Source organism: Podarcis erhardii, assembly GCF_964252035.2.
Source record: "Podarcis erhardii genome assembly, chromosome: 4".
Taxonomy (NCBI): domain Eukaryota; kingdom Metazoa; phylum Chordata; class Lepidosauria; order Squamata; family Lacertidae; genus Podarcis; species Podarcis erhardii.
In genome coordinates, this window is record NC_138508.1 from 11,514,609 (window position 1) to 11,535,013 (window position 20,405).

Genomic DNA, 20,405 nt, shown 5'->3' on the forward strand with positions numbered 1-20,405 from the left:
CAAACGACCCCAGAAGGAGCCAGACGTGTCCCCCACCCCACCCTTCCCCTAACACCACCATACCCTGTTGAAATAAATACATGGGGGGAAAGCTGCAGGTGCAATTACCAATGGCGCAGTCGTGTCCAGTCCAGCTGGGATCACAGCTGCACAGGCCGGTTTCGGGCACGAACGTGCCGTGACCGGAGCACTGGTCCAGGCAGGTCGCTCTGGGGGTCTCGCAGTTGGTCCCTCCCCATCCAACGGAGCAGTGGCATTCTCCTCTCACACACACGCCACGCCCGGAGCAGGTGGGGTCCATGCAGTCCACTGCAGCAAGAAGGGAGGAAAAGAGAAACACATGTAAAAACAAGCCTAGGTTCGCATTCATGACCTCATTTGTTTGTTCAGGGAGTGCAAGGTGGCCGAAGTAATCTGCCCCCCATCACAACCTCACAACAACCTTGCGAGGTAGGCAAGGGGAGAGAGGGAGCGGCAGGCTCCAAGCCACACCCAGGTGAGCTTCACGGCTGAGCGAGGATTTGCTATAGATCACGGGTAGGCAAAATAAGGCCCAGGGGCCGGATCTGGCCCAGTCGCCTTCTAAATCTGGCCTGCGGATGGTCCAGGAATCAGCGTGTTTTTACATGAGTAGAATGTGTCCTTTTATTTGAAATGCATCTCTGGGTTATTTGTGAGTCCTGCCTGGTGTTTTTACATGAGTAGAATGTGTGCTTTTATTTAAAATGCATCTCTGGGTTATTTGTGGGGCATAGGAATTCGTTCATTTAAAAAAAAATATATATATAGTCCGGCCCCCCACAAGGTCTGAGGGACAGTGGACTGGCCCCCTGCTGAAAAAGCTTGCTGACCCTTGTTATGTCTTCTGCAGACATTTAAAATGCATCTCTGGGTTATTTGTGGGGCATAGGAATTTGTTCATTCCCCCACCCCCCCAAAAAATATAGTCCGGTCCCCCACAAGGTCTGAGGGACAGTGGACCGGCCCCCTGCTGAAAAAGTTTGCTGACCCCTGCTATCGATAAATATACAGTGGTACCTCAGGTTACATACGCTTCAGGTTACATACGCTTCAGGTTACAGACTCTGCTAACCCAGAAATAGAGCTTCAGGTTAAGAACATTGCTTCAGGATGAGAACAGAAATCGTGCTCTGGAGGCGCGGCAGCAACAGGAGGCCCCATTAGCTAAAGTGGTGCTTCAGGTTTAAGAACAGTTTCAGGTTAAGTACAGACCTCTGGAACGAATTAAGTACTTAACCCGAGGTACCACTGTATCTATTCATCGTTTCCGTTTGTGGATTTGCTTCCCGTCGAAACATGGCTAAGCGCTTTAACAGCAGAAGCACTGGCGACAGAATATAAAAATTCCGAATATAAAACCCATTTTCCAACCCAATGCAAATGCAGAGCAGGGTAAAGATTTGCACTTCAAAGGCTTGTCAGGGCAGGTAGGTCTTCCATAGGTGCTGGAAAGAAAACGTAAATTTCAAAGGATGGGTGCCGCCATACTATGTTTCCCACGTCTGACGCCTGTCTCCACTTCCTTCCTCTTAGCTGCGATTCCTGTGGGTCTAGATGACCCTCTGGGTCTGCCCCCCAGACTCTACAACTCAACGATACCCTCCCATGTGCTGATTTCAAGCTCCGTGGGGCAGGGACCCACCTCCTGTGCTATGCAAAGCGAAATGTGTTATCTATGGCACAAAGATAATAGAATCATAGAACTGTAGAGTTGGAGTCTACTTCAACCCCCTGCAATGCAGAAATCCTTTGTAGGGCTCGAACCCACAACCCTGAAATTAAGGGCCTCATGCTCTCTTGGCTGAGTTATCAAGGCAGAAAGACGCTTTTGTCAGATTCTCCTGCTAGCATCAAGCTACCAGAAAGACCACCTGTTTGGCGCGATCTGCAAGCTGTTGTTGTTTAGTCGTTTAGTCATGTCCGACTCTTTGTGACCCCATGGACCAGAGCACGCCAGGCACTCCTGTCTTCTGCTGCCTCCCACAGTTTGGTCAAACTCATGTTCGTAGCTTCGAGAACACTGTCCAACCATCTCGCCCTCTGTTGTCCCCTTCTCCTTGTGCCCTCCATCTTTCCCAGCATCAGGGTCTTTTCCAGGGAGTCTTCTCTTCTCATGAGGTGGCCAAAGTCTTGGAGCCTCAGCTTCAGGATCTGTCCTTCCAGTGAGCACTCAGGGCTGATTTCCTTCAGAATGGAGAGGTTTGATCTTCTTGCAGTCCATGGGACTCTCAAGAGTCTCCTCCAGCACCATAATTCAAAAGCATGAGTTCTTCGGCGATCAGCCTTCTTTATGGTCCAGCTCTCGCTTCCATACATCGCTACTGGGAAAACCATAGCTTTAACTATACGGACCTTTTTTGGCAAGGTGATGTCTCTGCTTTTTAAGATGCTGTCTAGGTTTGCCATTGCTTTTCTCCCAAGAAGCAGGCGTCTTTTAATTTCATGGCTGCTGTCATCTGGAAGCTATGTGTGTGTGTGTGTGTGTGTGTGTGTGTGTGTGTGTGTGTACACAGTCATACCTTGGGGTACAGACGCTTCAGGTTGTGTTTTTTTAGGTTACGGACCTGCTGAAACCCGGAAGTACTGGAACGGGTTACTTCCAGGTTTTGGGGGTTGCACATGCGCAGAATGCTGACTAGCGCTTTGCGCATGCACGGAAGCGCCAAATCGCAACGCGCATGCTGCTGCGGGTTGCGAACGTGCATCCCACATGGATCATGTTCGCAACCTGAGCGTCCACTCTGTGTATGTGTGTGTGTATAGTGTGTGTGTATAGTGTGTGTGTGTGTGTGTGTGTGTGTGTGTGTGTATATATATATGACTTAATTTCCAAAGTCACCTGCATTTTACCTATGCTCAGCCCTTTCCCTGAGCTGCGCAAGGATATATTTCTGTGGGATGAAGACTCACACTTTTTATGCATCGCCAGAGAGGCAGGAGGAGCAGACCCGGCCTATAAATCTCTGGGGCTGTTCAAAGCTTCCCAGAGCGAAGGCACCAATCTTAGAATGCAGGGACCTCTCTCAGCCCCCAGACTGTCTTCTTCCTCAGAAGTAACAGCCATGAAAGGGAGAACAGGGAGAGCGAGCTGGCAGCACCTTACGGCCCCGGCAGATGGTTCAACTGTGGGGAACAAAGATTGTGGGCTAACTGACAAGGGGCAACGGATAGGCAATTAATCATCCTCTCTGAAGGCCAATGGGGGGAAGGAGGTGAGCGGTACAGGGGTCTCCATCACAGGCTGCAAGAGCGCTCTGCTACCTCAGCATTAACACAGGATTACCGGGGGGCGGGGGGGCGGGGGGGGAGGTTGCATGCATGTCAGGACACCTCATTCATCATAATCCCAGGGCCATTTTTCATGTTGAAACGAGCCCTTTCAGAAGGCGCCCGGTACAATGGCTACTTTAATCTTGGCCTTGCTGGCCGCATCGCTTCAGAGTCTTGGCACCGTGGCACGGGGTCTTGGATTGGAGAGTTTCGCTGCCTCCTTTGTGAACAAAAGCTTCAGTGTGTGCGCGTTTGCTCCCTTTTCGTTTCCCACTTTCTTCTTCTTCTTGAAGAAGAAGAATAGCATGGTACAAGCCTCTTTCTAGAGATCTGTTCCAGGTGCAAACAGCAGGCAGGAGAGATCTGGCTGGACCGCAATAACTCAAGGACCATTTCCCCTGATATGAACCAACCCAGACCCTGCGATCACGATCGGACGCCCTTCTCCATGTGCCTTCTCCATGTTTGGAGGATGGCAACACGAGAACGGGGCCTTTCCTGTGGTGGCTCCCCATTTGTGGGGTGCTTTCCCCAAGGAGGCTTGCGAGGCACCAAGCGAAAACATTCCTCTATATCTAGACCTTTGGCCAATTAAACACTCTTTGGCCTTTTAAACTGTGCGCGTGTGTGCAGAGCTATTGGTTTTTTTTGTTATTATTGTAAGTATTTTTGTGTTTTTATATTGTAAACTGCCCTGTGATCCTTGGATGAAGGGCAGCAAAGAAATCTAATAAATAAATAAATAAGTAAAATAAAAAAGGTGCTTTGAAAATACAGTGGAACCTTGGCTGTTGAACGTAATCTGTTCCAGAAGACGATTCGACTTCCAAAACGTTTGACAACCAATGCGCAAAGGGCTGCCAGAAATTTCAATGGTGAAAATGGAAAAACACGCAGTGGAACCCGTTCGACTTCCGAGGCGCATTGGAAAACGGAAGCAATTACTTCCGGGTTTCCAGAGTTCGGCTTCTGAGATGCTCAAAAACCGAGGTTCAACTGTACTGTACAGGCTTAATACAATGTGTGTGTGTGTGAGTGAGTGAGTGTAAGAGAGAAAAGTTAAGAGAACATTAATCAGAAAAGGCATATTTTAAACATTGGAGGAAGAAGCACTGAGGCTTCAAACCAAAAGAGATCCAGACCAGATGGGCCTCCTTTAAAGAAAAGAAATAATATTTGTGAAATATTTGAAATCAACTTTTATTGGAGGGATTTACAGTTTTTTGGGGGGGAGGGGGAATAGAATCCCACAGATTTCCTAAGTAACATATTTCATAGATTCTTTTTAATGTTCCTTTCCTCTTGGCAGAACTACGAAATATTGTCTTGCATATGGGAAACAAATGCTGAGTGGGAAAGGGGAAAGCTCCCAACCAGTCAAAGGCTCCTAGGAAAATGTGTTTCATTTGGTGCCTGCCCCTCTAATTCGGGGCTGCCATCCGATTAAATAATATTGGGCATTTATTTATTTATTTATTTATTTATTTATTTATTTATTTAAGAATCTCTGTCCAACTTTGTAGCCCTGAGAGGCTTTCAAAGCAACGGCAAAAGAAGTTGTCTGAATAGAGCTGTAATAAGATTGCAACTGACATGAACAAAATCAGAATCATAATTATCTAAAAGCAGCAATCATTGGAAAAATCAGAAAAGTTCTGCCTAATAAGTCCTGGCAATGAAAATTCATCATGGAGAGGGTTCCATTTTGAAATGTGGTGGTGGGGGTTTTTTTTGGGTGTTATTGGGTTGTTTTTATTTTGATTATGTATTTTGTGGTTTTATATTTTGATTTTATTCTGTGAACCGCCCTGAGACCTCTGGGTATATGGCGGTATATAAATTCTATACATAATAATACTAATAATCCTACAGAACTGATGTGAGTCGTATCTCCTCAGATGTGAGTCTCACTCAGTTCAATGGGACTTACTCTGAGGTAAGCGGGCACAGAATTAAGCCCTGAAGAGCACAGAGAGAAATTGTAATTGTAATGTGTAATTGTTCAAGCACTTCCTATTTAATTCACTGATTCGAAATAAAAGCTATGGAACGCCCTCCTTTGAGGGGTCCGAATGGCTTATTTCTCTGGGCTGCATAAAAATGGAAGCGGAATTAGACCAAAGGCCTATTGAGTCTGGCATCCTCACAGTGGCCATTCAGACATCTACTGGAAACCCAAAAGCTGCACCCGAGCACAACAGTTTAAGTGTCTTAGTGTGTGGACACTGGGGTGTGTATGTGTGTACAAAAAACCTCACCACTTCCTTACAAAACAAAAGCAAAGATTGCTGGGGGGGGGGGTTACAACAGGGGGCATAGAAATAAAATGATGCATGTATGCAGGTGTTCTGGCACCTCTCAGCAAAGCCCTGCTGTGTCTCCGGCTCACGACAAGACCCTCCCCGGAGCCCGAAGGGGACATCCTTTAGAGAGAGTCTCCTCATGAGCCAGAGGTGCAGCAGGGCTGTGCTGAGGCTCTTCGGCCTCCTGGCTAGAAGCTAATGCATGGGAAAGCCGTCCTATCCTTTCTGCTGGTACACGGTATAAGGCCTGGAAACGATGCCTTATGAGGAACGGCTAAGGGAGCTGGGCATGTTTAGCCTGGAGAAGAGGAGGTTAAGGGGTGATATGATAGCCATGTTCAAATATATAAAAGGATGTCACATAGAGGAGGGAGAAAGGTTGTTTTCTGCTGCTCCAGAGAAGCGGACACGGAGCAATGGTTGCAAACTACAAGAAAGAAGATTCCACCTAAACATTAGGAAGAACTTCCTGACAGTAAGAGCTGTTCGACAGTGGAATTTGCTGCCAAGGAGTGTGGTGGAGTCTCCTTCTTTGGAGGTCTTTAAGCAGAGGCTTGACAACCATATGTCAGGAGTGCTCTGATGGTGTTTCCTGCTTGGCAGGGGGTTGGACTCAATGGCCCTTGTGGTCTCTTCCAACTCTACGATTCTATGATTCTACGTGTATCCGAGAGGCAGAGCTGAGCTGCAAGGAAGAAGGCTCCCCTCGCCTCAGCTGAGCAGCCTCAGCAAGTCTCTGGCTGGTAAGGAGACCCTCCCTAGAGCACGAAAACATCCTCTTCGGGCTCTGAGGCGGGTCTCCTCGCAAGTGACTGGGAGCGGCCGCCGAGAACACATAACACTAGTCCTGAAAGACCTACATTGGCTCCCAGTACATTTCCGAGCACAATTCAAAGTGTTGGTGCTGACCTTGAAAGCCCTAAACAGGCTCGGCCCAGTAGACCTGAAGGAGCGTCTCCATCCCCATTGTTCAGACTGAGGTCCAGCTCCGAGGGCCTTCTGACAGTTCCCTCACTTTGAGAAGAGAGGTTGCAGGGAACCAGGCAGAGGGCCTTCTCGGTGGTGGCACCTGCCCTGTGGAACTCCATCCCATCAGATGTCAAGGAGATAAACAACTTTCTGACTTTTAGAAGACATCTGAGGGCAGCCCTGTTTAGGGAAGTTTTTAATGTTGGATTGTGCTTTTAATACTCTGTTGGGAGCCGCCCAGAGTGGCTTGGGAAACCCAGCCAGATGGGCAGGGCATAATTAATTAATTAATTAATTAATTAATGATGATGATGATGCTAGGACTCTCCAGGGTGCTCCCCATTATACATGATTTTTCATACATGCACAGGAGTCCGGACCAAACCCCCACATAAATAAGTCTGTACTACTAGTACAAAGATCCAGTGTTCTGGCACTTTTTCTTCTAGAAAAAAAGCACTGTATGTAGGATCTCATAGATAAAGACTTAATCCGTCTACATCTGTGGCATGCCTAACAGCGGAGGCCCCTGAACTTATTTGCAATCTGGCTTGCACAGGTTTGGGGCCCAATTTTCATGATGTGACTAACCGGTTATGCCCGTGAAAGAAGACGACATAAGAGATCAGAGCCCCACCAAACTTGAAGCATGGGAAGTCCCAACAAAAATTTTATAATTCAGGCAGAATATTTGGACTAATGGTTATGTATTTGTATAATTTGGAATATTTAATGTGATTTGATTGGATTGTTAAAATGGGAAACTTAATAAAAATGATTTATAAAAAAAAGAAAGATGACATAAGATATCTTCTAATGACTCTTGAAGAAACTCTGTTTAATTTTATCTCATGTGCCTCAAGAAAGGAAGGCGGCTACAGGCTGTGAAAAACTCACGAAAACTCATGGAATGACATATTTATGTAACAGGGAAGTGACTTGGTCTTTTTCTATATGCTTGCAATTGAACGGGCTTAGTGTGAGACTGTAGGGGCGGGATGGAAAGCTACAACCTGCTGATGTACTAGCTGAAATCCATAAAGAAACCTTTCTTTAGAAAGCGAGCAAGCGTGGATCGTGATGACGCCAGGGTACCACGCGTTGGACAAGGAGAGGAGAAGGCTTGCCATTTTCAGCGACAGCCTTGTGTTTGCTATAACATGTTGTTCCTGCTTGTTGCCTCTGAAGGAGCTGACGGACGGGTGTCTTGCTGACACAAGCACATCCGTCCGCCAGCGCTGTCCCAAGAGCCAATTTGTTCATCGCTTCACAATAACAGGAGGTCTGGCGTTAAGAAAGCAGTTCAATCCACCCACAATAGAAGAAGAAAAAGAAGAAGAAGAAGAGTTTGGATTTGATATCCCGCTTTATCACTACCCTAAGGAGTCTCAAAGCGGCTAACATTCTCCTTTCCCTTCCTCCCCCACAACAAACACTCTGTGAGGTGAGTGGGGCTGAGAGACTTCAAGAAGTGTGACTAGCAGCTGCATGTGGAGGAGCGGGGAAGCGAACCCGGTTCCCCAGATTACGAGTCCACCGCTCTTAACCACTACACCACACTGGCTCTCACAGCAACTGGGCTTCCATCTTTCACACACATAAAGGAAAGCATGAAAACACAGCACCTTATAAAAGACATGGAAATGAATGCAGATCAAGGAGAAATGCCACAACATTGCCATCTCGGGCTCAGAACGGAACGGAAAGCGATCTTAAGGCAAGACTTTTTTTAAAAAAGATACGTTCAGTTCTGAAGCAGGAGAACCAGCTGCTGAAGGCCTGAAGGACCCTGCCCTTGCCTCTCTCCACCTGGCTTGGGGTGGGGCTTGGCAGGCTTCACAAGGACTGCAGCTGCTTTTAAATTGTTTTTAATTTTTATCTGCGTTGTCTTAAATGAGACCATCTTGCCTGTGAGCCCTGGACAACCTGCACCCTGCCTTGCTGGCCTTTTCCCATCTGGCCTGGGAGAGTGGAGTGCGGACTGACTCCAGCTACAAAAGCTGAAGCTGATGAATGGAGTTTTGTTGACCGGGGGTTGAGAGAGAGCCATTGCTGATATTATTGTTGCATCTTAAGTTTTAAATCTTATGATAATTTGATAATTATGTGGAAATTGTTTCTATTTGGTTGTGTACTTTTTGATGTGTTTTATTTACAGTGGTACCTCAGGTTACATACGCTTCAGGTTACATACGCTTCAGGTTACAGACACCGGTAACCCAGAAATAGTGCTTCAGGTTAAGAACTTTGCTTCAGGGTGAGAACAGAAATCGGACTCTGGCGGCGCGGCAGCAGCGGGAGGCCCCATTAGCTAAAGTGGTGCTTCAGGTTAAGAACAGTTTCAGGTGAAGTACGGACCTCCGGAACGAATTAAGTACTTAACCTGAGGTACCACTGTATTGTTTATGACTTCAGTTATGTTTGTAATTATGTAAAGCTTGTCATGTTGTAAGCCGCCTTGAGCATAGTTTCAGCTATGGAAAGGCGGCATACAAACAAAATGATGATGATGATGATGATGATGATGAAGCAGTGCTTGAATCCAAGGCCAGAATATGACATGGCTTTCAGACTCTGAAAGGAAAAGCAGCATATAAATGCACCACTTCACATGCGCTGCGCTGCCGCTCCGTAAACAATGGAATCAGTAATTGCTTACTATGGCACACGAAGGGGAAAAAAACCAGTGCATACGTTTAGATGTGCAGATGGGGAAGGAGTTTCAAGCATGTGATTATATGAATTGCCTCTCAGAAGCCCTCTCAGGAGGACTGGCCATTTTCTCACCCAGTTATTGTACCAAAAATGAAAGATAACCAGCCTCAAACAGTGGTGTTGGCACTTCAAGGTTTGTGTGAAGTCTTGGCCTCCTCAAAAAACACATTGCAATGGGAGAAATTGGAAGGATCTCAAAGAAAAGATAGACAGGGACTGGAAGGTGTTTAAAGGATACTTGCAAAACCATATTGAAAAATCAGAACTCCTATTAGAATAAACAAGTTCCGTTTTAAATACTGAAATACTAAATAAGATGGATAACGATGTGTAATAGAAAAAGAAGCATGAAATTAGGTTAAAGGTGTGTGAAAGAAAGTAATTGAAGTGGAAAGAAATTGTGATTGAGTAGATTGGAAGTCTAACACAAAGGTGGGGGGAGGGGTGGTGGATAGTGAGGGGAAAAGGAATTATCTGTGGGACTGAATGCAGGTATGTTTGAATATTTTAAAGGATTGTATGAAAGGAATGTTTAAATGCTTGTATATTCGCAATATGTGTGTATTAATGCTGAACTATTTTAACAATAAAAACTTTTCAAAAAACAACAACAAAAAACACACACATTGCGGCAGTGGCGTAGCGTGGGGGATGCAGGGGGGGCCGGCCGCACTGGGCGCAACATCTGGGGGGGGGCGCTCATCGCCTCTGGAGTCGCCGAAGAGCCTCGGGCGCAGGCTGTAGCAGAGCCCCATGTCTCACGGAACCGACGAGCTGTGCGCATGTCCGGGCTGAAGGTGTCCGGCAGGCAGCGGCTCTCAGCACTCGCCGCACTCCCCACGCGTCAGGGCCGCGGAGGGCGTGCCAGGCAGCCCCTCCTCTCAGCCCTGCCGCCGATTACTACTGCAGCTGCTGGGCCATGTGGCATTTTCCTTGCCTCTCTGCCCTCATCCTCCGGGCAAGCGGCGTCGTTTGGGCGGCAGCGCCAGCGGCAACTTGCCTCAGATCACCTGACACGGACCCGCCGCCGCCGCCGTGGCTACCTTACCGTAAATACCCCGGCCCAGGCAGCAGCAAGAAGAAGCTGGCAGCGGCGGCAGGTTAGGGGTTAGGGGCGCAAATTACTTGCCTTGCCCCCGGGTTAGGGGGCGCAAATTACTTGCCTTGCCCCGGGTGCTGACAACCCACGCTACGCTGTTGCATTGCGGGGAGCCGAAATGGCCTCGGCCTCTAGAACTTGGTCCGCCTGTGAACAACTCCCCTCTCTCTTGCACTGAAAACCAAAGGGCGGAAATAAGACCCACTGAGCGATGACTACAAATACCTTCCTCGCAGCTCTCTCCTTTGTATCCCGGGTTGCAGATACAGGTGCCCATGATACAGGTCCCGTGGCTGTTGCAGCCGACGTCGATGCACTGGTTGGTTGGTACGTCGCATTCGGCTCCTTTCCACCCACTGTGGCACAAGCAGCGCCCTTTCATATACTGCCCATTGCCGCTGCATAAGACCGGGCAAGATGCTGAGAAGCAGGGAAGAGGAAAGAACAACAAAGGCAACAGTTAAAAACTTCGTTCGCAAGGGGCCAAGGACTTTGCAAGGACTTAATGGTTTGCGTTTTATTAGAATCGCTCCTACTGATAGAAGGGACGCGGGTGGCGCTGTGGGTTAAACCACAGAGCCTAGGACTTGCTGATCAGAAGGTCGGCGGTTCGAATCCCCGCGACGGGGTGAGCTCCCGTTGCTTGGTCCCTGCTCCTGCCAACCTAGCAGTTCGAAAGCACGTCAAAGTGCAAGTAGATAAATAGGTAGCGCTCCGTCGGGAAGGTAAACAGTGTTTCCATGCGCTGCTCTGGTTCACCAGAAGCGGCTTAGTCATGCTGAGCACATGACCCAGAAGCACATGACCCGCCCATAAAGCGAGATGAGCGCCGCAACCCAAGGGTCGTCCGCGACTGGACCTAATGGTCAGGTGTCCCTTTACCTTTACCTACTGATAGCCCTCCTTACCTGTTTGGAGCGCCTGCCTGTTGTTTCATGAGCAGCTGCTCTGTTCAGCTGGGACTCCAAGGGGCTAGTTATTGGGCTTTTGAGAAGTCGTGGCCACTGTGCGGTCAGAATTATTAGCCCCCTCCCAGCCCATGTGCATCAAGGCATCTATTCCCATGCCCTATATTTTTACATCGTCTTTCCAATTAATGGCTCATGTGGCTTTCTTGAGCTCAGCTGTTCCACGCCTGACCTAACAACCAGCACAAGCCTGCAGTGAAAGGTTTCTGCGGATGCTGAATCTGGAGCTTCTGCCAAAATGCACAACGTCTATTAAGCCTGAGATGGGTTGTTATTTTATTGCCTCCAGCTGCCTTTGGCCCTGCTCAGCTGTTCCCCAACAGCAGCTGTTCCTCAGGCTACCTGAATGGTTTCCATCCCAGCTGGTCATTCTTAATGACTGCAGCGTGCTTGTTTTCCTCCTCCGTCCCCATACCCCTTTCCTTTTGTGTGTGTGTGTGTCTTGCAATAGAGACTGTAAACCAATGCTAGGAACCTTTTTGCTGTTATGAGAACGAGCCACAGCAGCCCTTGGGTTCCTTGAGAGGCCTACATGAATGATTCTTAGCAAAGCACAGACCTCATTGCTTTGCGTGCTTCCTATGACAAGTCTCATACACTTCAAACTATTTTGCACTGACTTGCTTCATCCTCGGTTTCCGTGCAAAGCCTTCAGGAGCATTGCAGGCTATAGCTGCAGCAAGCGGGGGGGAAACCCCCACAAACCTTTTGACTAGCCACCTTTTTTGAAGGTTTGGCTTTGTGGGAACTTCAGGTAAAGAGGTTGCTTGGACTAGTCCTGGCTCGTGGGTGCCCTCCCTTCAGTAATAATAATAATAATAATAATAATAATAATAATAATTTATTTATACCCCGCCCATCTGGCTGGGCTTCCCCAGCCACTCTGGGCAGCTTCCAACAAAATATTTAAAAACAGTAATGCGTCAAACATTAAAAGCTTCCCTAACCAGGGCTGCCTTCAGATGTCTTCTAAAAGTCTGGTAGTTGTTCTTCACTTTGACATCTGGTGGAGGTCGTTCCACAGGGCAGGTGCCACTACCGAGAAGGCCCTCTGCCTGGTTCCCTGTAATTTGGCTTCTCTCAGGGAGGGGACCTCCAGAAGGCCCTCAGCGCTGGACCTCAATGTCCGGGTAGAACGATGGGGGTGGAGATGCTCCTTCAGATATACTGAACCGAGGTCATTTAGGGCTTTCAAGGTCAGCACCAACACTTTGAATTGTGCTTGGAAACGTAAAGTGCACCAGGGCAGGCTCTCTAGGACAGGGACAGGCAAACTCAGCCCTCCAGATGTTTTGGGACTATAATTCCCATCACCCCTGACCACTGGTCCTGTTAGCTAGGGATGATGGGAGTTGTAGTCCCAAAACATCTGGCGGGTCGAGTTTGCCTGTGCCTGCTCTAGGATAACCTCTGAGGTTCAGGCAAGGAAAAGAAGCTGCTCAGAGGCCACCTTATGGTTGACAGGAGGACAAAAAGGGTCAGCCTAAGCTCAGCCAGCTATTGACAGAGCAGTTGCTGGAGAAACAATGGAACATAGTGATTGCTAAGCTTCTTGGACCAATTCTTTCCCCAAGGGGCAGTGCCCTTGATGGGTCATTGTTCTGTTTGCTCACATGCAGAAACCAAAAGGAAGGGGTGGGTATGTTTGGTGGGGGGCAGGGAGGAGTGAGTCTTGTAGAGTCCCTGATAGATAAACCCAAGATAAACCTAAAAGTATGGATAAATGTTTATAGACTAGGGGGTGGGCTCCGAATCCACCTTTGCCTGGAAGCCCCCATCCCACCTTCCACAAGATACAGAAGGGACAGTAACAAACAACAACAAAAGTTAACCCAAATCCCTACCTCGTCCACAATCGGGACCCAGGAAGCCGAGGAAACAATGGCAGGTCCCAGAGACACAGTCCCCGTTCCCGTAGCAGTTGCTAGGGCAGTTATCCACTGATTCTGCGGGAAGGAGAAACAGAGACAACAAAAGAGTGTTTGAAGGAAAAGCAAAGGACATCAGTCATAGGAGTGGAGAACATCCATGAAAAAAGGTAGCGTAATTCAACAGCAAACTTCTAATGATAAGAGGATATATTTTGAAAATAGAAACAACACTGAACTCATTCTCCGCACCAGATGACAGAGCAGAAAGCATTCCTACATAAGGGTGACAGTGAAAAGTACAGTACAGTGGTGCCTTGCAAGACAAAAAGAATCCGTTCCGCGAGTCTCTTCGTCTAGCGGTTTTTTGTCTTGCGAAGCAAGCCCATTGACGGCTTAGCGGATTAGCGCTATTGAGCGCTATTAGCGGCTTTTAGCGGCTTATCGGATAAGCGGCTTAGTGGCTTAGAAAAAAGGGGGTGGGGAGGAAAAAACCCCGCAGGAACTCGCAAGACATTTTCGTCTTGCGAAGCAAGCCCATAGGAAATTCGTTTTGCGAAGCACCTCCAAAACGGAAAACTCTTTCGTCTAGCGAGTTTTCCGTCTTGCGAGGCATTCGTCTTGCGGGGCACCACTGTATGCTAAATGCCAACCATTGTGGATTTCGCCATACAATTCCGGAGAGGGGAGAGTTCTATGCACCCGGTTTTGCAGGAACAGCAGGATCCCTTGCATTAAAACAAACATATGGGCACTGTATGTGCCAAAACGTCCAAGCTTGTCGTTGGAACATAGGAAGCTGCCTTATACTGATTCAGACCACTGGTCTATTTAGCCTGGCCTAGTGTTGGAAGTGAGAGCTGGACAATAAAGAAGGCTGATCGCCGAAGAATGGATGCTTTTGAATTATGGTGCTGGAGAAGACTCTTGAGAGTCCCATGGACTGCAAGAAGATCAAACCGATCCATTCTGAAGGAAATCAGCCCTGAGTGCTCACTGGAAGGACAGATCCTGAAGCTGAGGCTCCAAGACTTTGGCCAACTCATGAGAAGAGAAGAGAAGACTCCCTGGAAAAGACCCTGATGCTGGGAAAGATGGAGCACACAAGGAGAAGGGGACGACAGAGGATGAGATGGTTGGACAGTGTTCTCAAAGCTACCAGCATGAGTTTGACAAAACTGCAGGAGGCAGTGGAAGACAGGAGTGCCTGGCGTGCTCTGGTCCGTGGGGTCACGAAGAGTCGGACACGACTAAATGACTAAACAACAACAACAACAAGTGTTGTCTACACCAACTGGCAGCAGCTTTGCAGGGTTTCTTATAACTTGAGTCCATTGGTTTGGGTCCTATCCTCCGGAGTAGGAGAAAACAAGCTTGCTCCATTGTCTACATGACATCCCTTTAGATATTGGAAGATGGCCATCATATCTCCTCTCTAGTCTCCTCTTTTCCAGGCTAAACACACCCAGCTGCTTCAACCATTCCTTATCAGGCTTGGTTTCCAGACCCTTGATCATCTTATAGCAATAAATGTAATTTTATTATATAAACCCTGCCCACCTGGCTGGGCTGCCCCAGCCACATCTTGGTTGCCCCCCTCTGCACACATTCCAGCTTGATAACATCCTTCTCAAATTGTGGTGCCCAGAATTGGACACAGTATAACGTGTGGTCTGACCAAGGCAGAATAGAGTGGAACTATTACTTCCCTTGATCTAGAAACAAACAACAACAACAACAACATCTTATTATTATAGCCCGCCCATCTGGCTGGGTTTCCCCTGTAACTCTGGGCAGCTCTCAACAGAACATTAAAACAGAATAAAACATTAAACATTAAAAACTTCCCTAAACAGGGCTGCCTTCAGATGTCTTCTAAAAGTAAGATAGTTGTTTATTTTTTTGACATCTGAAGGGAGGGTATTCCACAGGGCAGGCACCACTACCGAGAAGACCCTCTGCCTGGTTCCCTGTAACCTCACTTCTCGCAGTGAGGGAACCACCAGAAGACCCTCAGAGCTGGACCTCAGTGTCCAGGCAGAATGATGGGGGTGGAGACGCTCCTTCAGGTCTACTGGGCTGAGGCCATTTAGGGGTTTCAAGGTCAGCACCAACACTTTGAATTGTGCTCAGAAACGTACTGGGAGCCAATGTAGGTCTTTCAGGACCGGTGTTATATGGTCTCCCAGACACCAGTCTAGCTGCTGCATTCTGGATTATTTGCAGTTTCCGGGTCACCTTCAAAGGTAGCCCCACATAGAGCATATTGAACTATTCCAAGTGAGAGATAACTAGAGCATGTACCACTCTGTCGAGACAGTCTACGGGCAGGTAAACAGCTGCCCTGGAAACAGAATTGGCCTGCACCTCCATGGACAGCTGTGAGTCCAAAATGAACTCCAGACTGTGCACCTGGTCCTTCAGAGTCACAGTTACCCCATTCAGGACCAGGGAGTCCTCCACACCTGCCCGCCCCCTGTCCCTCAAAAACAGTACTTCTGTCTTGTCAGAATTCAACCTCAATCTGTTAGCTGCCATTCATCCTCCAACCGCCTCCAGACACTAGCCTTTGGTTGATGCAGCCTAGAATAGCATCAGCTTTTTTTGCTGCTGCATCACACTGAGGACTCATGTTAAGCATGTGGTCCACCAAGACCCCCAGATCTTTTTCATGTTTACTGCTAGAAGGCCAGCTGTCCCCCATCTTATATTTGTGTAGCTGGTTCCATGCCAGAGACATTCCCAGCCACCGGGGATTGGACCTGGGACTTTCATGCAAAGCAGATGCTGTCCCACTGAGCTGTAGCCCTTCCCCTTAACAGATCAACAGATTAGGATACTTGCCTAATTGTTTATTTTCTTACAGTGCATTTATTTATTTTAGCAGATTCCGACTTCGGAGGACGTCAAAGTCAATTAACGGTAAAGAATCAAAAAGCTGTATCGAAATCAGAGACATCCAGCGCAACTCCGAGAAAGACGACATCCGTAAAGCTGTGTAGTTATTTACATAATTCAAAATATCTATGTAGCAGAACTCCTGCTTCTTGCCTGAGCAGGCAGCATTAATTTATTCCATGTACGATGTAATGCTTTTGCTAAATAACTCCAGAAAAACTAGAAACGTACAGTCTTCAAACTGTTCCTAGCACTTTGTTTTGTTTTAATGACAGCTCAAACTATTAGTGTTTACAATTTGCTTTTAATACAGAAAAAAACACACATGGCTTATTAAACACACTTCTTTTTTTTTACCCGCGAAGAGAAAATAAAGATCATTTTGATGATTTATTCGCCGACGTTTGCATGAAGACAGGTACGGCAGTGTGTGTGGCATTAGGCGAAATGATAAAATAGCATAGTTCGTTTGAGTCTATTGTTTCTGGTTCACACTCCATGCAATGTGTGTCATATTAAAATAGGATGTAATTATATAGGAGCGGCCTTAACTTAGCTAGATCTCTGTATGTGTGTGTCCCCACTGAAACAAGTTAGAAACAATGGAAGCGGTGAGGAAACAACTCCTCTCTTTTTAAGACCTTGATTCAGGTCTTTGCTGCAACTGAGCCATTTCATAAACCTCTCACAAAAATTAACCATTGAACTATCCAATAAATGAGCTCTTAGAAACATGAGCCTTTCTAGATGATGCACTGCTTACTGTGAGGCATTGGTCACTGTACTCTGACGTAAAAGATATTCGTACTGGGCCCACAATAGAAAGTGTCCTTTCATACTGCATCACGGTGTGGTACGCTGGTTTGACGTCATCTGATAGGAAGTGCCTACAGAGGGTGGTGAATACAGCACAAGATATTATGGGCTGTCCCGTGAATCCGTTGGATGAAATAGCGGAAGAACATTGCCTCAGGAGAGTGAGGAAAATTCTCAGGGATGATTCACACCCTGGCCGGCACTTTCTTGATCTCCTGCCCTTGGTCAGAAGATATAGAAGCACAATTAGTCGCACCAACAGGGTAAAGAACAGCTTCTATCCGTGGGCTGTTAGGCCACTGAATGAAAAGATAACAGCAGGGCAACTGACTTTTGGGTTTGGTGGGTGTGCGTCAGTAAACGAGGGGAATTAAGACTAAGAGAGCTGAGTGGGGGTGCTTGTGTAATCTCACTGTATACAAGTTGTTCAAGTGACAATAAAGTTTTTCAATGATGATGATTTCAAATTACTTCATCTCCAATAAAAGGAGAGGGGTACACGCTGCTCCAAAAAGAGGTCTAAACTTGTAAGACGAACCCTGCTGGGTTAGAACAAAGGCCACAAGGATCTAATTTGCCCAAGATCACAGGGATTTGAATCCAGCTTAGAATAATAGAATAATAGAATAGTGGAGTTGGAAGGGGGTCCCAGGGTCATCTAGTCCGACCCCCTGCAATGCAGGAGTCTCAGCTAAAGCATCCATGGCAGAAGGCCGTCCAACCTCTGCTTAGAAACCTCCAAGGAAGGGGAGTCCATAACCTCCCAAGGGAGACCGTTCCACTGCCGAACAGCTCTTACTAGGTGTTAATCCAGCAGTTGTTGCTTTTCTCCTTTCTAGAGGACTGTCGTCTGAATAGAGCAGTGTGCATGCACACAAAAGCTTATACCAAGAACAAACTTACTGTATTTTTCGCTCCATAAGACACACTTTTTTCTTCCTAAAAAGTAAGGGGAAATGTCTGTGTGTCTTATGGAGCGAATGTGTGGCCCCTGGAACCAATTGCCCAGGGGCTAAAAGCAGATCATGCTTTTTTTTTTTTTTTTTTTTGAAAGAGGAAAGTGGGTGTTGAAACAAAGCCGCTGATCATTTGCCAATCGGGGAGAGAGATAAGGGAGGCTAGAGATAAAGGAGGCTGCCTGGGAGCAGGGAGGTAAAGGCAGCAAACTTGCAAAGGGGGGGAAACAGTAAGACTAAAGCAATAAGGAGAGAAATTAGAAGAAAAGGAGGAACAAAAAGCTGCTCCAGCTAAGGAAAAGACACTAAGGGAAACAAGAGGGAAGGGAGTGTTGAAAGGAAACAGCTGATCGGTGGGATCGGAAGAGATATAAGGGACACTAGCAGAGGCTGCCTGGAAGGAGGGAGGTAAAAGCCCATGGATCCTCAGGATTTTTGCATTGGTTCACCCCAAATTCACCATCAGATCACATGTCTGTGGCCACAGCATGAACCACAAAAATCTTACATCCACTGTTTCGTTTAGAATAGTTTTCCTCCTCTAAAAACTAGGTGCATCTTATGGTCAGGTGCATCTTATGGAGTGAAAAATATGGTGGTTGGTCTCTAAGGTGCTTATATATATATATATATATATATATATATATATATATATATATGCAGGTTTTGGTGTCCTCGGGTGTCTTCCCGTGTAAAAGTTGGGGTGTCTAGGCGACGTTTCGACGAGGTCTCACTCGTCATCTTCAGGCTGGTGCTTTCGGCTTCTTGTTACTGGAACAGAGCTCTGTTCCAGTAACAAGAAGCCGAAAGCACCAGCCTGAAGATGACGAGTGAGACCTCGTCGAAACGTCGCCTAGACACCCCAACTTTTACACGGGAAGACACCCGAGGACACCAAAACCTGCATATATATATATATATATATATATATATAAACTGTGTCAGACCAACATGGCTATCTACCTGAATCTAGAGCATTTTGAGGCGCAACTTGCACGGAGCAAACATCTTCGGGCACCACGCTGACTACTCCTGTCTCCTTAGCGACACACCTCTCAGGGCATCCGTTCACGGCACTGTGGGAGCCTGTTTAGCCCCCCACGACCCACAATGCAGACCCCGGAGACAGCAGAGTCACGAAACACTTGCCAGTTGGCAAGCAGCGAGCCTGATATAGTGCGGCAAGCTTGTTAAAGCTGCCTTGCCCTGTCCTGCAATTACCCGTGTGAATTACTTTTTCTCTGGACAAAATGCAATTATATATATTAAAGAGATGGACAAATTGGCTGGTCTCCCAATAGATCTTCCTCCTCTCCCTCCCCCACCTCGCTTTCAGATTAATTATCCACCCTCTGGCGGGCTTGGGTGGGCCAGCAGAACAGCCAATGTTGCAATATTTCTTCCTTATTTATTTACTGGGTAGCATCATGCTTAATTACTAGGGGTCTCTCTCTCTCTTGGGCTAGAGGCCAAGGCAATGCCTTCCCAACACCAGGCCTTATTAGAGGCTTTGCTAATGAAAATGCATGTTAAGAGTTACATATTTTATAGCCTCTGTGCTTTGCTCGCGGCTCCCCAGGCATCGAGGAACGAACAAGCCAGCGCCAAGGAGAAACAAAACAAAACAAAACCCAAGCACTGCGAATTTAGCAGGGCAGCAGCTAGCATGCAGTTAGAACCAGCAGCACTTTCCACATTATGATGGAAAATTGGGGAAAATTATGGAAAACTGACTTAAAATTTACAGATTGTTCCCTATTGAAGGAGAATTACATGAAGATGATGTACAGATGGTATATGACACCAGTGCAGTTAGGGAAAATGTACAAAACTAGTTCAAATATATGTTGGAAGTGTAAGGAAAAGGAGGGGACATTTTATCACATGTGGTGGGATTGTAACGTAATTTTAAAAAATTGGGAAATGATATACAATGAACTGAAGAAAATGTTCCACTTAACATTTGTTAAAAAACCTGAAGCATTTTTGTTAGGGATTGTTGGGAAAGACCTGCCCAAAAAACTGAAAAACATCTTCATGTATGCGACAACGGCCGCAAGAGTTCTAATAGCACAAGGATGGAAGACCGAAGAAATCCCAATGTCAGGGAACTGCCATCGGAGAGAGAGGTGGTGGATAAGTTCCATGAGAATAGGAGAGAATCTGCAGCAGAAGGAACCAGCAGGGGGAGTGCAGGAGTCACAGCGGAGGGGAGGCTCTGGGATACTTCCAGTGACGACAGCGAAGAGGTAACAAGACCCCCGTTAGGAACTCCCACCCTGCGCCGGAAACTGTCACGCAGAGAGTCACGAAAGCGCATGTCTGTCAAACAGCTTTTATGTTGGCGTAGGTTCCGTAGACGCCCACTGTCAGATTCTACCAGCGACTAACGGAGTCATGCTTTGGGGAGCTCCGTTAGTGCCTAGGTTGGGATGACCAACCAAACCCCAGAGGGATCAAGCTTTACGCACAAGCAGCTCATTATCCCATCACAGCAATCTGACAGTCTCTGAAAGCAGCTT

At 47.2% G+C, this 20,405-nt stretch overlaps 1 protein-coding gene across 10 annotated transcripts in view; it reads right to left on the reverse strand.

Annotated features, from left to right (window-relative positions):
- The window catches only part of TENM4 (teneurin transmembrane protein 4), a 659,336-nt gene that overhangs the window by 138,592 nt on the left and 500,339 nt on the right, over positions 1 to 20,405 (reverse strand). For all 10 annotated transcript variants that reach the window (XM_081859991.1, XM_081859990.1, XM_081859998.1 and 7 more), the window contains 3 exons: positions 13,190 to 13,291; positions 10,603 to 10,797; positions 109 to 309 (listed from right to left, as the gene is read on the reverse strand). In XM_081859991.1, the coding sequence (XP_081716117.1) occupies positions 109 to 309; positions 10,603 to 10,797; positions 13,190 to 13,291 (498 nt within the window). The remainder of the gene's footprint in view (positions 1 to 108; positions 310 to 10,602; positions 10,798 to 13,189; positions 13,292 to 20,405) is intronic.